The following is a 17,543-nucleotide window of genomic DNA, read 5'->3' on the forward strand; positions in this document are numbered from 1 at the left end:
TCAAGATAATCCTGCCTATGAACTGGGCCAAACGGTCCAGTTATTGTGGACTACGACGCAGGAGACCTATTCGTTAATGCTCTGGCATAATGATCATGGATATGAATGGATCCAGAGTACGTCTGCTCGCTTCCAAGACTGTTCTTTCTTTATCGTTTGTCATGACCATACAATAATATGTAATCAATTATTCAATCGATCAACTAATTCGCAAGGTCAACAATAGCAAACATGTCTGGCATTACCGCATTCAACTGGATCGTTTCCGCAAACAAGGACCAGAGCTTGACTCCCGTTTTCTTCTTCCAGATGCGTGACGGGAATGATCCAGTCAACGGCCCATTTTTGCCAGCCACTACTTCAACATCAATCCAAAGTCGAGTTCGTCAGCGACAAAAACGTCAGCAGAGGCAGCCACATCAACTGGTTCAGTTGAAACGCCACCTGTCTCTCTCCTCTCCACGACACCCGCACTTGCACGGCAGACAGGCACATCTACCGCTAGTGACTCCCTCAGTGCCGATGACACAGGGCAAGGGGGAACTGTCCCAAGAGGCAAAGGTGGCAATCGGCCCGGGCCTAGGACTCAGTCTTGGCTTCATCCTCGCCCTCATAGGCGTAGTGTAGCACTATCGTCAAAGCAGAGGAAATTGCTGTCCCGGGGAGTGGCCTATGAAAAACAACAACAGCCTCCTCTTCCTCTTCCTCCTCCTGCTCCTGCTCCAAATGGCCAAACACGACCCTATCATGAATACTACTACGATGTCAAAAGCCCTCCCCCTCAAGATGTTCAAGTTCAACGCGCCCGAAGATTGGTAGAGGCTCCTGGTTGGTGAGGTTACCGATATACCCCTTCGCTTTCACCAATGCAGACTTTGAAATTTCGCTTTCGCGTGCGCGCGTTACGTCACCTTACTTATTGGGGAATTGGCATTGGGGATGGATGGAAGGGACAGATGCACTGTGAACTAGATGGGCAAAACCAAATGGATAGCTTTATTCGGATGTACTGTGTTTTTTGATCGTGCTCTCTCTCTCTTTCTTCGCTATTGTAAATGAAATATGTGATGATCATAATGTGAAATCTGTAAGAAATACTTGGAGCAACACTTTAATTTCCTTTTATTCTATCTCCATATCACAATCGTGACAACTTGGAAGGCAAGCATGATGTCCTATTGTTGATGGAGCATGTATGTACTACAGCAGCAATTCAAGACTAAGTTGACCGCACCTATGAGACTGACACACGCGACGGCAAGGCAAACTTTATTTAGACGTAAATCCAACATTGGATTTTGTTATTCCCAACATTCGATACCCCCTTCATTACTACCTATCAGTCCGACAGCTTGCAATTTGGTCGTCCAGGCCCGGTAGTGTCTGGTCACCTTCGAGATAGAATTCGTGTTCCCGGAAAGAAGATACCACCTACCAAGTGATATGATAGCTCATGTCCAGAAATATCGGAACTGTATAAGCAGATTTCAATAAAATGACAAAAAAATCATTGACTAAGCCAGGCACGCTCATCTAATATAGGTCTCCTTAACACCATACCGTGCGTCGGGTTCGGCGATTATCAAGTTCCGATTGGACTTGATTTCCATCGACGCCCGATGTTCGCTCCGATGTCAAGCGGAGACATGCTGCATGTCCGACCAGCTTCCCTAGAGATACTGCGATGAGCACACATTGCCCATATCCCACGTCTCCGCCATCTTGCGGTCATATACTCCCTCATCCTCTTCATATGATACCACGCCTGCAATCACGAGTAACGGATAGAAGTGATCGTTGGACCAACGCGCGATCTTATAAGATGGATGATCAGTCAGCCGTACCAGTGCACCGGCCAGGCGAGGACCCTAAATACATCAGCATTAATTCGAACATACAGTATGGATACTCTGTTTCTGTAAAAACCTTACCGAATTTGACAAAATCGTGTCACGCACTGCCCGCTCAAATTCCAACGCCCATTTCTCCGGCTTGTAGCCCGGCTGCAGGGTATTCCAAGCGCCCGTGAGGAGGAAAGGTATCCAATTCGCGCGGAAAAGGTTGTGCACGATGGATCCAGATCCGATGATGAGGATGCCCCCCGTCCTCAGCTCCCGGAGAGCCTGTCGGACCTTGACGTGGAAGATGGGATCGTAGCGCGCGTTGAGGCTGATGGACGTCGCGGGAGGCGTCCCGTCGGGAAACATCCAGCGCGATGGCGGGGTGTTGTCGTCGCGCCAGCATTTGGATCCTCTTCGACGTCTGGCAGACCAGCGGCCTTGAGCAGAGAGACGACCCTCCTTCCCAGCTCCGGGAAGATATTGGTCGGGTAGTTTTCCCAGTATTCGCGCGGCACGATGTCCATCTGTAGTTTCTGAGGATTCACTCGGTGCCCACGCGGATGCGGTCGTCGAGCTCTGTCCAGTGAGAGCATACGTAGACGATCCCTTTGACGCCATGTGCCAAAGCTTCTTGCCCGAACTGTATGCATGTTAGCGGGTTGACAGTTAAGGCTAATAATAAGGATCAAGTGCGTAGTCGTGAATAGAACACAAACCTTCTGCCACCAGACAGTCGACTCGCTCTCGGTACAGATAGTTAACGGCGTACCATGGCGGGCGAACAGCACAGGGACCCGAGGAGTGGATTGATTTCTGGCTCTAAATATGGCATCGTCTGATTTGCTCGTGGTTCAATGAATGGGTTGGTACTCTCAAAAAACTTTATATATTGAATGATTTGAATGACACTGCCATAAAGTAGGTTAGGTACTTAGACTCTTCTTAAGCAGCGGAAATCGACGACCAACAGTTACTCCTTCAGCCCCATCATTATTATCTTTCGAGAACTGTGGACGTCTGAGATAGAACACTTTCCGTCTCCGAGATCATCGCGGGCTCACGGTTCGGCCTTTGAAAAGTACCGAACCCCCGTGCATGGCACTCAATCATACCTTAATCCTCTTTATGGAGTACATGACGGTCCATAAAATCCCTTCTATGAAAATTCCTCCTGGTATCGAGACTTTTGTGCTTAGGTATATATTCCCATGGCGAGCAGGCGCCAGTCAACCGAATCGGCCGTCGAGGCCTGTCGGTCAGCATTCCTCACCACGACCACCTTTAGAAAGGACCGTTGGAAGCTTCGTCGGCTATGCGGACTCTATCAACTTCTACTCGATGCACAGGAAGAGCTCATCTCTGCACTAGCCATCCTCCAAGCTTGAATCTGTAAGCTGATCTTTCGACCAGACTATGCACTCCCTACAGCTGGATATGAACGCGAATTAGCACTCTTACTCCAAGACATTGCATGTTACTACCTGAATATATCAGACGTGTCCTCGGCCCGTCTTTCTCCTCGAGAGAGTCTATCAGGGCCGGCCTCGTTGCGGAGCCTTCCAGTCGGCGTTTCTCTGATTGTGTCTCACCCCGTGAATCCGTTTCGATACACTCTCGCTCCTCTTGCAGCCAGCATTGCAGCAGGAAACACGGTCATCCTCGCGACTGAATCTGAAAGCACCCTTTTCTTTAGTCTGTTGGGTGAAAAGATCAGCCAATACTTGGACCATCAGTCGGTTCATGTCATCCTGGACTTGGATCTCCAAGATCCCATATTCAGTGAAGTTGATCATATACTTATTCTTGGTGAGCATGATAAATTGGGAAGAAGCCTTCCCCTTCCCCCTCTGACGGACCAATGTCTCGTTCTGACAGACATCTCATTAATCAATTACCGGCAGATGAACGTCCCAATTGGTACTCCGCTATTCTATCATCTCATAACAATGCCACTTTTCACAGTACCGTCTCGGGAGTTAACCTAGCAGTCGTCGATGATGGAAGTAGAAAGACTCGTGAGCTGACCGAAGAGATCCATAAGAGCCATATGCTTCCACCTTCCGCTCTGGGGCCGGAGAGGTTGACAGCTGTTTTGGTCAGACACAAAGATTCCCAAGCCTTTGAGGAGAGCTTATCTACGGTCTTTGGAAATAAAGATCAATCCTCGAAGTCCGATGCTTCAAACGAACTGACGGAGCTGGGACTCAGACCTTTCGTTGGCGAGACTACTTACCAAGCCGAGCTTTCTCATCTCATTCAGTCAAAATCTGGCGTTTCTCGAGCCATTGAAGCTGCCAGTCGAGCGGGCGTGCTTCTCGTGCTGTTCTACACTTCGCTTGACCAGGTAATCGATGGCATCTCCACCACTGACATTTTGCAACTTTCGTTGCTTGCGCCGGAATCAGACGCAACGCGAGGTACTTTGAACGGTGGACGAGGTCCAAGGTGTTTAGCGTTGGGAGCATTCGCTCTGTTCTTGCACCAGGTTCGTTCTCACCATCTTTCCCTTCTGCCCACTTCAGCCGGGGTATGCCCACCTATATTCCTGCTTAAATCTAATGAGTGAGCCCGATACAGTGATCGAGCCGCACTGTGCCGTATCTTCTCAATCTTCTTCGCAACAGACATCATTTCCCCAAGCTATATTCGGACGGCCCCGTTTGACACTTCTGGGACAGCAGCCGGAGATACCTTCGCTATCGTCCGTATAGAGACTGTACAACGGGGTAGTCAAGCCCCCTGCTCCGGAACCGAACCAGACCATGGAGTTCTTTGGCTACATTACGCGTGTTCTGACAGGGGTAGGAGCGGTGCTTGGGGGGTTGACAATAGGATATTTGTGGATTGGATACAGTTAGGGTACTTAAGCTTACTGTCTCATAGGAGGAAGAAGTAGGTAGGTACCTAAGGTATATTAGGTACAGTATGATATGCCTTTCAGGAGTCTGGATACACCCAGAATTGAAACTCCAATTTCCCAAGCATGACGTAGAAAGAAAGCATTCTGCGTGAAACTAGATAGATCTTAAACAATGATGGCTACTGCGTAGATAATTAATGCGCATACTTTACTAGATAGGAAACATTTGGTCATGTGATATCGACTTTTAGAGGAAAGGAGCTCTACTTACCGCATTGGACTCCGCAACGGTTTCCATCTCCGCGCCGTAACTTCACCTGCTCTTCGAATTTAGCTACTCGCTGGCTACATACAAACTGTCCATGTTTTACTAATTGCTAAACTCGAAACGGAACAATGTCTGTCACTGTATGTTGTCCCTACACCTTAAACCCCGCCTCAATTGCGCGCCGTTGCGCAGCGCAAGCTACGAGGTCCAGAAGCGCAGGTACTGACAAAGTCGGACAGCTTCACACCACCCACGGCGACCTTAAGGTCGAGATATTCTGCGAAGCAGTTCCAAAGACAGCGGAGGTATGTATCCCTCTTGAGGACCATTTCCTTATTTCCCCAGATCCACTCAGCCTACATTCCATAGGATTCCTTCAACTGACATCACCACCACTAACAACAAACAGAACTTCCTCGCCCTCTGCGCCTCCGGCGCCTACAACAACACCCCCTTCCACCGCCTCATCCCGGGCTTCATGATCCAAGGCGGCGACATCTCCCTCTCCCCGCTGGCCTCAACCTCGACCCCGTCCACCTCCACATCCACCAACCCCGCCCTCCCCTTCGACGTCCCCAAGGGCGGCACATCCATCTACCACCCGTCGGCCCTAAACCAGGAAATCCACCTCCCAACCCTGCGCCACAACGCGCGCGGCATCCTCTCCATGGCGTCCCGACCCGTGAAGGATCGCACCGCGCCCGGAGCCCAAAACGCCACGGGGAACACGATCAACGGGAGCCAGTTTTTCGTGACGTTTGCAGCGGCGCCGCATCTGGATGGGGAGAGTACGGTGTTTGGGAAGGTGTTGAATCTGGATCCGCAGGATGAAGGCGGGGATACGTTGACGAGGTTGGAGAATGCCAAGGTCAAGGTCGATAAGAAGGGGAGGGTGGTGCAGCCGAAGGAGGGGGAGGAGGTTCCGGGGGAGTTCGAGGCCATTAGGTTGAAGAGTGTGACGATTCATGCGAATCCGTTCGCGAGGTGAAATATGTCTTGTTGGTTTGTTTGCGACGGCAGAATGGGGGGTTCCAGACGATGCGATGATCGATCGATATATTGCTTTTTAAATCCCTTGGTCTGGCTCTCGTCAGGACCAATTGAGAGGGGAGAATCCTCGGAATCGAGGAAGAATGAAAGAAAAGGGAGCCAAGGGGGAGAGATGTCAGGCAGAATGTCGAATGACCCGCTCATCTACATTCGAGCATGGAGGAAACCGTCTGTCCCAGAGCACGCGCTTCTACGTACGCATGGGCACGGATCCGCGCGGAAGCGACGAGCGTTTACAGTATCGCAGCATTCTTGGGTGCTCTGAGCTGGTGTCAAAGCACTTTATGCCTTGGGGTCAAGGCACTACTGGGATTTAGGAAAGGCAATAGTCCAGGCCCCCAATTCGAAGACAGAGGAATCCACCAAAGAAAGAACGTGGGGACCATGATATGCCCTGGAATATGGAGAAATAATTCCGACAAGCAATGGACACAATCAGAGGCGCATGACAAATTCCTGATAAGGGTCAATGTCAATCTGCGCATTAGATCAGATTAGATCATTTAACTATGCCTATAAACTGAATGATAATAAAAGAGATCAGAATTCCCCGAACTTCATCTATTCTATCGACTTTTGGAAAGCGGAAATATACCGAGGTATGTTTCACCATGCCATAAACACACCAATATACTGCACCGATTCGTAAACACATCTCGACAGCAGGGATATAAACAGACCAAAACTCTACATAAACATCACATCAAAAAAAAGAAGCGCCACCATACATCATGCACGGAATCAAAACGAGAAGGGGAAAAAAAGTCATCAGCACGCCCCCTGACATAAACTGCGGAGCAAAAGACATCGTAGGTTTCGTGACATAAAAATTAATAGCTGGTATCATCTGACGGCGAGGAGTGATGCGACCAGAGTCACGACTTCTGCCCCGCCTCCTCCTTGGCCTCTTCTTCCTTCTTCTCGTTCTCCGCATCTTCTTCGTACCCCTCAACCTTCATGTCCTTCAGTCCCAGATCTTCCTCTTCTTCATCCGTACGGGTGTACTCCTCGATCGTGATCTGAGGGTCAGGGGCCGGCGAGCACAGGTCCTGCACGTAGCTGTTGGCCAGCGGGTCCTCCAGAGTGATGACGAACTTCATCTCTCCCTTGATGGCGGCATCGAGGCGGTTGAAGAAGCGGGTCCAGGTCTCCTTCTCGTTGGCGGGCATACTGTCACCACCGGTGTGGGCAGTGTCGTCGATGTCGAAGATCTGGCCGTGCAGCTGGTCACGGATCTCAGTGAGGAGACCCTCGACGGTGGTGAACCGACCTCCTAGGGTACCAGGCTGCACGGACATCTCGAGCTCGTCACTGTGCAGAGCGCAGGTGTCGGACTTGAGAATATCACGGGAGAGATCCACAATGTTCTCGACCTTGAGGGTGATCCGCTTACCCTTCTCGGGGATCGCACCTCCGGTCTTGACTTCGTTGGTTCGGTAGCCGCAGTGGTCGCAGACTGTGCTCCAGATGAAGACTTCCTTGAAGTGAGGGATGCTGACTTTCTGCATGTTGACCACACATGGCTTCGTGCAGCCAGGGCATTCTGCAGGAAGGGTGTAGACCTTTCCGTCCATGATGTCAAGATCCTCGGGGTCGCCAACAGTCTCTTTAAGAGCAATGGCCTCGTGCTTCACAGCCTCTGGGTCGGCAGCGATACCGAGAGCCTCGTTCTGCTCGTGAGTACGAGGGTAGTCCCTGCGCCTATACTTGTTTCCTTTGTCGTGAGGCGAAGGGGCGATCCATGAGTTGCCGGTGGGGTCGTCAAGCGAAATCGTGAAGGGGAAAGATTCTCCGTTAATCATCTGCTCCAACCTCGCGATGATAGGCTCAAGAGCATTGTAGAGGTCAGGAGCCTGGACCTTTCTCAGGGGCTGTTCGCTCGACAGGGACTCGTGGATCCTCCTCAACACACCCTCGACGTTCGTGAGCTGGCTCTCTCCCTTGGGCATCTCAATTCCAAGCGTCTCGAGCTTGAAGATGGCAGTGTCACTCTTGATGACCTGGCGTTGGAAGTCTGCCACATTCTCCACATCGAGAGTGTACTTTGTTCCCTTTTCCTGGATCTGATCCGCAGACTTCACCGAGTTGTCCTGGAAGTGGCAGTGTGGACATTCGAAAGACTCGAGGATAATATCACGGAAGAATGGGACGCGGAGGAGCAGGAGCTTGGTCGTTCCCTGCAGACGCTGTTAGCTCAACATCTCATCAATATGATTCTAGCGGAGTAACTTACATTCTCGTGGCAGTTCATGCACAGACTCTCGACCTGAACGAGACCGGTATCCTCGTCCCTCTCCACGAGGTCTCCGGGCTTCTGGAATTGAGACTCGTTCGCCTCCTTGGGCTGAACCATCGAGTCCAGCATGCGGTCCATCTGCTCCGTAGCATTCTCCTTCTCTTGCGCCGCGGCAGGCGCGATGTTTGCGTCCTTAGACATGTCTGAGAATGCGCGAATGTGCGGCGCGATGTATTTGTCAGACAAGTCCGAAATCTAAGTGAGTCTCGTAGCCACGCACAGTAACAACTGTGCAGGATAAACTGAAAGTGAAAGGAGGACCGTAAGTCACAGTGATATACAGAGGAGACGGTCAATTAGAGCGAGTCATCGACTCAAGTAGGTCTGCACTGCGCCGTCAGGTGCTCTCGAAAAAAATGTCCAGCGCGGGCCGGAACCTTCGCTGCGATTCCCTGTGGCGGGGTCGGGCGGCGGTGGAGGCGCACCTTGCCTATCACGGTTAGCCTGTCTGCGTACCCCGCGCTAGACCAAAACGGGATCGGACGCCAGGCGCCGATTCTCCGGTCTTGGCATGAAATTACTGCAAAAAGTCCAGCAGATCGAGCGATGACGAGGTCGACGCCTGCGAGCGCTGTTTCGAGGCCAGAAGGGCTTGGAGACCTCCTTGCTTTCGCGCTTTGGCCCGTTTCTTGCTGCTGGCGTTCTCAGAGGTCGTTTTGGCGGGTGCATCGACGGAGACTGCAGTATCCGAGGGCGCCTGCGTAGCAGCCTTCTCTGGAGCCTTTTCTGCAGTTGATACTGTCGATGAAGAAGATACCTGGGCCGGAGTGCTTATAGACTGCTTCTGCAAGTTCGGACGTGCTGCTGGTTTTCGATGTGGTAGTACAGTTCGTCGGTAGCATTGTAGGCACTTGTAGACCGTGGCCCCTGCAGACCCGGTATCCTTCAACGGTTTGCCTTTCGACTTTACATTCTTAGGCTTGACCTCAAATTTCTTTGTATGTTCTGGCTTTCTGACACTGCCACATGCACCGCAGAATGTTTCTTTCTGCCGGTAGTTTAATGGTTTGAAGTCCTCATAAAGGATCTGGTTGTGAGATGCCAAGAGATGAGCCGCCGTGGATGGGCTCTGCGAACTGAGAAAGGACGCGGAGTCCCGCAGAAAATTCAGCCGGGCGGCTGACTCCGTAGGAGCCATAGCAGTAATAGTGAAAGAAAGTGACCAGCAGTGTGGGGTTGTGGAAAAGGTGAAGGTGACGAGCCAAAAACCCGTGATATGTTGGAAGTTTGTTGGGTCATTCCTCTCACAGTATTTCGCTGTCTCTCTTTGTACCTGTCTCGCCCGGCGACTAAGCGTCAACCACCACCAGATATCCTCCCAGACCCGCTTGCTTAGTCGCCAACCCACGACAACAACGCTCGTCGCTGCCTAGTGAAAATAGTAAAAAAATAAATCTCTGCTTGTGTCTCCTGTCTGTGACATCTTCCTCCTGAGCACGTGTCCTGTACTCACCCAGTCGTGATAGTAGTCTCGGCATCAAACTCAACTCTTTTGAGCTCCATCTACCATCAGACTGATACATCTTGCATCCCATCCTTCCATTTGTGGCAGGAGACTGGGTCCAACGCCAGTGAGTTTGGCCCAGTGCGCCTCCACCATGTCAACGTTGAGTTCGGCTCGTTCGAGCCTCCGTGTGGCCCTTGAAGGCTGCGTAAGTGCCATATCTGACGAGCTAATGGATTTCTTGATAATCCTTCTGCTGACGGTATCAATAGGGTCATGGAATGCTTCACAACATCTACGCCTCAGTCAAGCGCTCTGCTGAGCTCAAGGGCTGGGATGGTGTCGATTTGGTCATTATTGGCGGTGATTTTCAGGCAAGTCTTACCCCCCCCCCCCCAATACATCTTCCATGGTATCCTTCTAACCGGTATTCAGGCTGTCCGCAATTCATATGACTTGGTTTGCATGTCTGTGCCGCAAAAGTACAAGCAAATCGGTGACTTCCACGAGTACTACAGCGGTAAGCGTACGGCTCCATATCTGACCATCTTTATCGGTGGCAATCATGAAGCAAGCAACCACTTGTTTGAATTGTACTACGGAGGTTGGGTTGCGCCCAACATCTACTACCTGGGTGCTGCCAACGTTCTCCGCTGTGGTCCACTGCGCATTGCTGGACTGTCTGGAATTTGGAAGGGCTACGACTATAGGAAGCCTCATTTCGAGCGACTTCCATATAACCGTGACGAGACCCAGAGCATTTACCACGTTCGAGAACTTGATGTTCGAAAGCTTCTTCAAATACGCACTCAGGTCGACCTTGGTCTCTCGCACGACTGGCCAAAAGGCGTCGAGTATTTCGGAGACTATGAACAACTGTTCCGTGTGAAGCGCGGGTTTCGTGAAGATTCCCGCGAGGGAAAGCTCGGTAGTACCGCTGCGAAATTTGTTCTGGACCGTCTTCGTCCTCCATACTGGTTCTCTGCACACTTACACGTCAAATTTTCTGCATCTGTCCAACACGGCGAGTACGTCCCGCCTGATAATGGCAGGCCGGTCAACTCTGATGTTGTTTCACGCGAGGTAAATCCTCAAATTCATTATCCCCACGGTCTGGACGGGTCAGCCCTTACTACCTTGGACGACACGTTGGAGGGCATGAACCAAAATGGATCACAGAGTGCAGGAACCACTGCTGCAGTTGACCAGACGCCGGCGACTGCTTCGGATGAGCAAGCAAAGGATAATCGGGACGTGCCTTCCGGATCGGCTGAGCACGAAGATCTTCATGCCGAGTCGCAGCCTTCGATCGCTCAAGAAAATGCTCCGTCTAATCCTGCTGTTACCGAAGAGCATGCTGCGTCTAAGCCGGCCACTCTTCAAGAGAACACTGCACCGGAGCCTGCTAGCACTGAGGATACTTCAGCTAAGCCAGTCATTACTCAAGAAAACGCTACGCCTGAGCCTGCTATTTCTCAGGAAAATGTTCAGCCAGCTGGGGATGAAGTTGCAGTCTCGTCTAAGCCCGCTGTCACTCAAGCAAATGTCCAGCCTCAGACTGCACCATTGAGATACGCCCAGCCCACGAACGTAGGTGCTCAACTTTCGGCATGGAACAACTTCCACGCTGTTGCAGCCAAGGAAGCAGCGGAGGATAATGCTCGTTTCATGAGAGAACTCCAGGAGCGTCGGAACGAACCTGCAGCAGTGTCCGACCTCCACCATAATCTGACCTGGCGTAAGGTCGATGTCGGCCAAGATGGCGTTGGTCGCAAAGTCACTGGCATCGAACGCTCCGGATACGATGATGAGGAACGCGAAAGCAAGAAGCCCAAGGTTGAGGCGGCCAGTGTCAGCGTAAAGAACGCGGACGAAATCGACATTGACATGGATAGCGCTTCGGACGGCGAACATCCAGAAAAGCCCACTGCGAGTGAGGAGAGCAACAAAGTGAGAAGCACTCCACAGACGACCTCCAGCTCGGGTATCCGCAGTGAATTCGACGATGTTCCCCAAGATATTCGCAATCAGCTCCCCGCAAGTTTTTCTCGTCCTACGCAGAGTACCCATGCTCCAACTGAGCCTGCTGTTTATGGACCATTGCCGGAAGCTATTTTCAACAAGACGACCCAGTTCCTGGCGTTAGACAAGTGTCTTCCAAATCGCGAATTTCTCGAACTCGCTGAGATTCCTGTTTTCTCCGAGCAGCCAGAAGGCGTCCAGCAAGAGCGCCCCTTCCGTCTGCAGTACGACAAGGAATGGCTCGCAATCACGCGCGTCTTTGCCAACGACCTCAAGCTGGGTGATGCCAGCGCTAAGGTCCCAGCAGATAAGGGCGATGCCTATTACAAGCCGTTGATCCTCGAGGCAGAGAAGTGGATCGAGGAGCACGTTGTAAAGCCCGGGAAGCTCATTATCCCGGAGAACTTCACACCCACAGCTCCCTTCTACGACCCCAGTGTCCCGATCCACACCAATGAGATGCCTCCCGAGTACAATAACCCGCAGACGGCACAGTTCTGTGAGCTGATCGGTATCGAAAACAAGTTCCATCAGAGTGATGCGGAACGCCAGGCGCGTATCAATGTCGGTCCACGGCCCGATAATCCTTTCAGGTCTCAATTCCGCAATCGAGGTGGTTTTGGCGGCCAGTTTGGTCGTCGTGGTGGCGGTGGTGCTTCCCGAGGAGGCCGGGGAGGTGGTCGTGGAATGGGACGTGGCGGCGGACGCGGACGCGGATGGTGAGATGGGATTTTTCTTGGTCTTGAGACTTCTGGTAAACCTCCCGCTACCTATGAATGAATTCCTTGAGATGATCGTTACCATGACTGACCACAGGACTTGGCTAGAACCTCAAATGGAGCTTCATCTCTACGTCCCTTCTCGTTCCTGACCTTTGACCTCACCGACATACTCCCTTCAACTTTCCGGCGTGACTGGAAACGCATTATCCCATATTTCAAACGTTCACTTGGTCGAAAGCCCTGATGACCATCGAAATGAGACAGACAAGACTGCTGGTTGGCGGTACATATCAATTCACAACGGACTAGTTTGTTGAACTGGGGAGACAAATGTCTGAATGAGACACGTTCGGGACGTCTTTTTTTCCGTCGATCAACAAGCGGACCATCTGCGTGCCAGGGCTGTAGCAATGCGGCTAGGTTTGCTTGATTTGATTTGATGTACACCTTCGGCTCTTTATTTGCGTGTCTTTTTACAAAACTGTCTTCATACCCACTTACGATGTATTGTCTTTTGCGTCAGAGACTGGTTCTCTACACTCTATTTGCCTTCTCTTATCTCGGAAGAGACGAGAGAGTGCGAGAGAGCAATGGTCGTGGTGATGGATGGAATTCTTGATGTGTATGTATGAGTAGTAGTTTGTTTACCTGGGTTTTAATATCGTTCTTGTTCTTTTTTCTGTGTGGAATGGTAGTTTGATACTCGAGGTTCCAAGATTCAGTGGATGCATCAACGGTGCCACACACGTCTCCGAGACATGAGCGTACAGTAGTTATCCAGTAAAGGTAAATAACTTTTGGACATCATCTTCTTAAAATCTCATCTCTATATACTTAACAACACAAACGTAACCAGCGCCTTCCCTTCTCATTATTCAATCTCCTCAATCCTCGGCCTCCCCCGTCCATCCTTACCCGCCAACGGATCGATATCTAGCCCCGCAATCCTATCACCCAGCTCAAGCCTCAGCTCATTATCCCGTTCCCTTCCACCCATCTCTCCTCTCCCGTGCGCCCCGATCCCCCACATCAACGACTTCTCCAGCCACGCCTCCAAACTCTCGATCAAGACGCGGATATGGCCCCGAACGATCGTATCCGTCTCCCGAGACTCGACGAACACCAGCGTGCGGAGCATGCTGGGTATGTTCCCGATGGTTGCGGGGGCGCGGTTACGACTGCTTGATTCTGCGGCACGGTCGTTATCTGCGAGGGAGAACCCGAAGCCCAGCGCGCCGGCGCCTTTCTCCTCCCGCGCCGCGTCGATGGCCTTGATGAGGTCGAGGAGGAGGACGACGCTTGCGCGACGGAGGATCGCGCTCTCGGGGCCGGGTTCGAGAATTAGGGTTGAGAGGGCAAGGTCGACGGCTGAGGAGGCGATCGTGGGGCCCAGGCCCGCGAGGTTGGTCTGGATCGCGGTGGCGAGGATCGAGATGGCGGATGTGCGGGCGCGGAGGTCGTCGGGGCTTTCGTCCGCGGCGGCGCCGGCGGCCCAGGCGGACAAAATGTTGGCGGAGTGGGCGGCTTGTTCGGGGGTTTCGGCGTCGGAGTCGTCTTCGTCGAGATGTGATGGTTCCGATTTAGGTGGCGGTATGGGGGTGGATATCTTCCAGCCCGGGGGCATGGCGGATTCCCGCTCTTTGAGTTCTTTCTCTCGTCTCTCTTTCTTGATTTGTTCCTTTCGGGCTTCCTGCGCCTGTGGTTTTCGTCCGCGTCGTCCCGCGATGGAGATCATTCCCTCGCCCAGGATTTTGGCAGTTTCTCCGACGAGTGCCTCCCCGAGGTCCTGGACCGTTCGTAGCAGGGATTCTCCGATCTTCAGTCTCTGGTCGAGGGTCCGTTCTTCGTGCCTGTCGGCATAGCGCTCGACGAGTGTCTTGACGACTGTTCGTGGGTGTTTGGAGGCCAAAGTGCCAATGAGCTTGATGGCATTCAGATAAAGGAATTCGTCATTTGCAGCTGATTCAGAGCCTGGGTCTGTGATGAGAGATAATAGGAGGGTCAATGTGGAAGGTATGTCGAGGACTGGAGAAGATTTCGTGATAAGGTTGGAAAGGAGCGAGAGTCCCTCCGCTTGGACCGGTGGGAGAGGAGAATTGAGGTTGCTGAGGACCTGACGGTGGGTTTCAAGATCGGAGACGTGAGATGATTCCGGTTTGGACTCCTTCGTCTTTTTCTGCTCGGGAGAAGTTAGGTGTATTTCCAGAAGCATGGAGGCGGTCGTCCCTGGTTTCGATAGGGACGATGGGAGACTAGGAATCAGCCGATCCAGTTGAGATTTTATGCTTTCAAGCACTGGAAGTATAGCTTCCGTTGTAGAAAAACCAGGTGCTGCCAGGATGGTCGAGAGCAAGCTGAAGGCAGCTGACAATGACTCCGCCGAGTCAGTGTGCTGCAAACGCTCTGCTGAGCTCTCATCTTCCCTGGGCACAATGTTGGCCAACGACGCTAAAGATGCCTTTCCGGTATCTCGTGCTCTTCGCTTGCTTTCGCGCTCCTCAACCTGATTCACCTCACTGTCGATAAGCTGTTTGACCAGTTCAAGGACCCTGAGAGGGTGGCGAGATAGGGTATCTTTGAAATTCTTCAGCAGCTTCTCCGCAATCTTCGCACTGACGAGCTTCTGGACCATCATCTCAGAATCTTCCTTATCCCGCAGGAGCTCCAGTCGGTTCGGAGAAGGTCTATTGATGGAGGGTTGTACCAGCCATTTTTCGCTCACATACAAAAATATGTCACCTGTCCGCTCCTCACTTTGAGGATCGGAACCTAGTAGCTTGACGAATTCGTCTGCACGAGAGTCTAACGACTCGATCAGGTGGACGAAGTTAAATGCTTGGGAGTCAGCCTTATCACGTTTCCTCAATGATATTCCACCCTGTCGGCCAGGGTCATACGTCCAGCTGGGGCCACCGTTCCAGAGCAGATTATCAACGATTTTCTTCAGGGGCTGCACTCCAACGGATACACCGAAGAAAGTTTGTAAAAGAGGCGAGACCTTATCATACCACACTGATTTCCTTTGCTCCTGCGCGTAGCAAGCCAAACCCCACAGGGGGACAAGCACGGGATGAATGAGCCTTTTTACAAGGCCAGGGTTCGGATGTTGGAGAGTAAGAATGCTAAGTCTCTCAATACAAAGGAGAAGCGTTGATTCTCCTACAACAACGTCCCCCCGCAGACTTTCTTGTGTATCAGTGGAGACATCAGCTTCTCCGAAGCCAGAAAAGCGTCTCATCCAGGGCTTCGATGCATCATCAAGCTCAGCCACGAGGCCTTTAAAGATAGGCTCGACAAATATCGAATGCCCGATAGTTCCCGGCGCGCCATACATCCGCTTGCCTAGGATTCCACTGCCGACGACGTAGGATGCAGTCTTTTTCAAGTCAGGGTCGTCGCCATCGATCAATGCCAACAGTTTTGGTGCAATGTTCCGAAAGTAATCGGCGGGATCCATGCCTTGAGGTACAGATGAGAGCAATTTTGATGTTTGCATAATTGCCTGAACGGTGACAGGAGGTCCGTGTGAAGATGGCTCCTGAGCACATTCTCCGAGCGAAGGAGCGAATTGGGATGCAACAAAAACCATCGTCTGCAGAACGCCATCTTTGCGCAGAGGTATGCGGGAAAGATGACCCGAGATGATGGACTTGAACCAAGAGGCAGCCTCTGGTTGAAGATAGGCCGATAATGTCGGCAGTAGAACTGGGGTCGGAGTCCTGTTCTTATGTTCAGTAAATGTAGGACAAAGGGCGCAGAACGACACATACTCGTCGATTATTTTCTGGAATATCTGCTGATATCGGACTTTTGCATCTGACGATAGAGTCTTGGAATTAAAGGCGAGGTCTGCAGTACCACTTATTATATCAGTTAGGATACGCCCGCGGACAACTGGCTGTATGCTCGGCCGGTCATCGAAAAGGATGTCGACCAAGACCCTCAGAGTTTCATCCAGAAGCGCCTCATCCTGTGGGTTAGTATTCGCGGGCACAGGGGCTTGTTTGGCAATAACTCCGGCGGGGAGAACCGAGATCACTCTCTTCTCGAGAGGTATCCCTACTCCCTGTGAGAGTGAGGGATAGATACCCTCGAGAGAGATCAGGTCTAAGAGCGCATGTAACGCTCGACGCCGTTTTGCATCTTCTAAAGCGGCATCTTCCTCTTTGGAATCAGCGTGGGCTAATTCTTCGTCGTCCTCTACCGGCGTGGCAAACGCAACATGAATACTGGTGAGGATGGATAACGCTTTTCTTATGACATCGGCCCTTGCGGGGACATCTCCCGGAGTATAGTTGGGTAACTTCCTGCTCAGAATCTCCACAAGAGAGTCACCGCGAGCCTTCTGTATCTCCTCTTATGCACTGTTAGCTTTGCCAGAAATATATCTTGAGCTTCATGAGTGCGTGCCTCTTTTTAATACAGGAGTCAGGAACTCGTTTGCAGACTCAAACGCCTGCTTAACCCGACTCGGAGATCCCATCATTGAAGATCGAACAGGGCAGGCTCGAAGAGATCCATAACGTTGTCTACAGCTCTCTACTTCGGCGTCGGAGATCTTCAAAGACTGGCGGAGCTCTCGCGGCGGGTCGCGGGGCAATAATGTGCACGTGATCATTACCAAGCCGGGTCCCGCGTTCGCACGTGACCGCGCGTCTCGCGTCGGCATCCTGTTTATCAAGGCGTCAAAAACTAATCTCTTCTCTTTTCCAGTCGTGTCCTGCATCGCCCTCATATGCGCTTCAATAGCGAGGATAGCTTCTTGATATGCTCTGGTTTCAAACTCCCAGTTGATTAACCCTTGTTTTTTTGGGCCTTTGTTGGACCCATGTCTTCATGATCCTCTCGCGATGCTCCACGCGTTACCATGTCTCCTGGCTCTCGTCCTCCACCACTCTCTTGCCTTCACAGGCGCGTCTTATACAGTTTTATCCTCCCCATAGTTCCCCAGTTCTCGCCTATGCTTCAATGCAGCCCCCAGAATCAGCCTGCTCTACCGTGCGTGAAGCCGATGGTGCGAGCCAGGCTGTTCGGGGTTGG

At 51.8% G+C, this 17,543-nt stretch overlaps 8 protein-coding genes across 8 annotated transcripts; 4 read left to right on the forward strand and 4 right to left on the reverse strand.

Annotated features, from left to right (window-relative positions):
* Positions 1–231: 231 nt before the first annotated feature.
* VTN00DRAFT_3752 (uncharacterized protein) lies at positions 232–819 on the forward strand (the record flags this gene model as incomplete). Its single annotated transcript, XM_069430104.1, has 2 exons — positions 232–623; positions 690–819. The coding sequence occupies 2 exons, from the start codon at positions 232–234 to the stop codon at positions 817–819; spliced, it is 522 nt and encodes a 173-aa protein (XP_069289273.1).
* Positions 820–1,670: 851 nt separating this feature from the next.
* VTN00DRAFT_3753 (uncharacterized protein) lies at positions 1,671–2,459 on the reverse strand (the record flags this gene model as incomplete). The annotated part of the gene is made up of 2 exons (XM_069430105.1): positions 1,671–1,868; positions 1,932–2,459. The coding sequence occupies 2 exons, from the start codon at positions 2,457–2,459 to the stop codon at positions 1,671–1,673; spliced, it is 726 nt and encodes a 241-aa protein (XP_069289274.1).
* Positions 2,460–5,097: 2,638 nt separating this feature from the next.
* VTN00DRAFT_3754 (uncharacterized protein) lies at positions 5,098–5,957 on the forward strand (the record flags this gene model as incomplete). Its single annotated transcript, XM_069430106.1, has 3 exons — positions 5,098–5,109; positions 5,209–5,274; positions 5,379–5,957. The coding sequence occupies 3 exons, from the start codon at positions 5,098–5,100 to the stop codon at positions 5,955–5,957; spliced, it is 657 nt and encodes a 218-aa protein (XP_069289275.1).
* A 218-nt stretch (positions 5,958–6,175) lies between these two features.
* VTN00DRAFT_3755 (uncharacterized protein) lies at positions 6,176–6,517 on the forward strand (the record flags this gene model as incomplete). Its single annotated transcript, XM_069430107.1, has 1 exon — positions 6,176–6,517. The coding sequence occupies one exon, from the start codon at positions 6,176–6,178 to the stop codon at positions 6,515–6,517; it is 342 nt and encodes a 113-aa protein (XP_069289276.1).
* A 377-nt stretch (positions 6,518–6,894) lies between these two features.
* On the reverse strand, positions 6,895–8,456 carry VTN00DRAFT_3756 (uncharacterized protein; the record flags this gene model as incomplete). Its single annotated transcript, XM_069430108.1, has 2 exons — positions 6,895–8,196; positions 8,253–8,456. 2 exons carry the CDS (start codon positions 8,454–8,456, stop codon positions 6,895–6,897), a joined length of 1,506 nt encoding a protein of 501 aa, XP_069289277.1.
* A 376-nt stretch (positions 8,457–8,832) lies between these two features.
* On the reverse strand, positions 8,833–9,453 carry VTN00DRAFT_3757 (uncharacterized protein; the record flags this gene model as incomplete). The annotated part of the gene is made up of 1 exon (XM_069430109.1): positions 8,833–9,453. The coding sequence occupies one exon, from the start codon at positions 9,451–9,453 to the stop codon at positions 8,833–8,835; it is 621 nt and encodes a 206-aa protein (XP_069289278.1).
* Positions 9,454–9,913: 460 nt separating this feature from the next.
* On the forward strand, positions 9,914–12,747 carry VTN00DRAFT_3758 (uncharacterized protein; the record flags this gene model as incomplete). The annotated part of the gene is made up of 5 exons (XM_069430110.1): positions 9,914–9,967; positions 10,032–10,109; positions 10,195–12,280; positions 12,375–12,535; positions 12,598–12,747. The coding sequence occupies 5 exons, from the start codon at positions 9,914–9,916 to the stop codon at positions 12,745–12,747; spliced, it is 2,529 nt and encodes an 842-aa protein (XP_069289279.1).
* Positions 12,748–13,374: 627 nt separating this feature from the next.
* VTN00DRAFT_3759 (uncharacterized protein) lies at positions 13,375–16,989 on the reverse strand (the record flags this gene model as incomplete). Its single annotated transcript, XM_069430111.1, has 3 exons — positions 13,375–16,222; positions 16,274–16,859; positions 16,914–16,989. The coding sequence occupies 3 exons, from the start codon at positions 16,987–16,989 to the stop codon at positions 13,375–13,377; spliced, it is 3,510 nt and encodes a 1,169-aa protein (XP_069289280.1).
* Between the last annotated feature and the right edge of the window lie 554 nt (positions 16,990–17,543).

The sequence above is a fragment of the Thermoascus crustaceus genome, assembly GCF_041956765.1.
Source record: "Thermoascus crustaceus strain CBS 181.67 unplaced genomic scaffold VTN00scaffold_2, whole genome shotgun sequence".
Classification (NCBI taxonomy): Eukaryota; Fungi; Ascomycota; class Eurotiomycetes; order Eurotiales; family Thermoascaceae; genus Thermoascus; species Thermoascus crustaceus.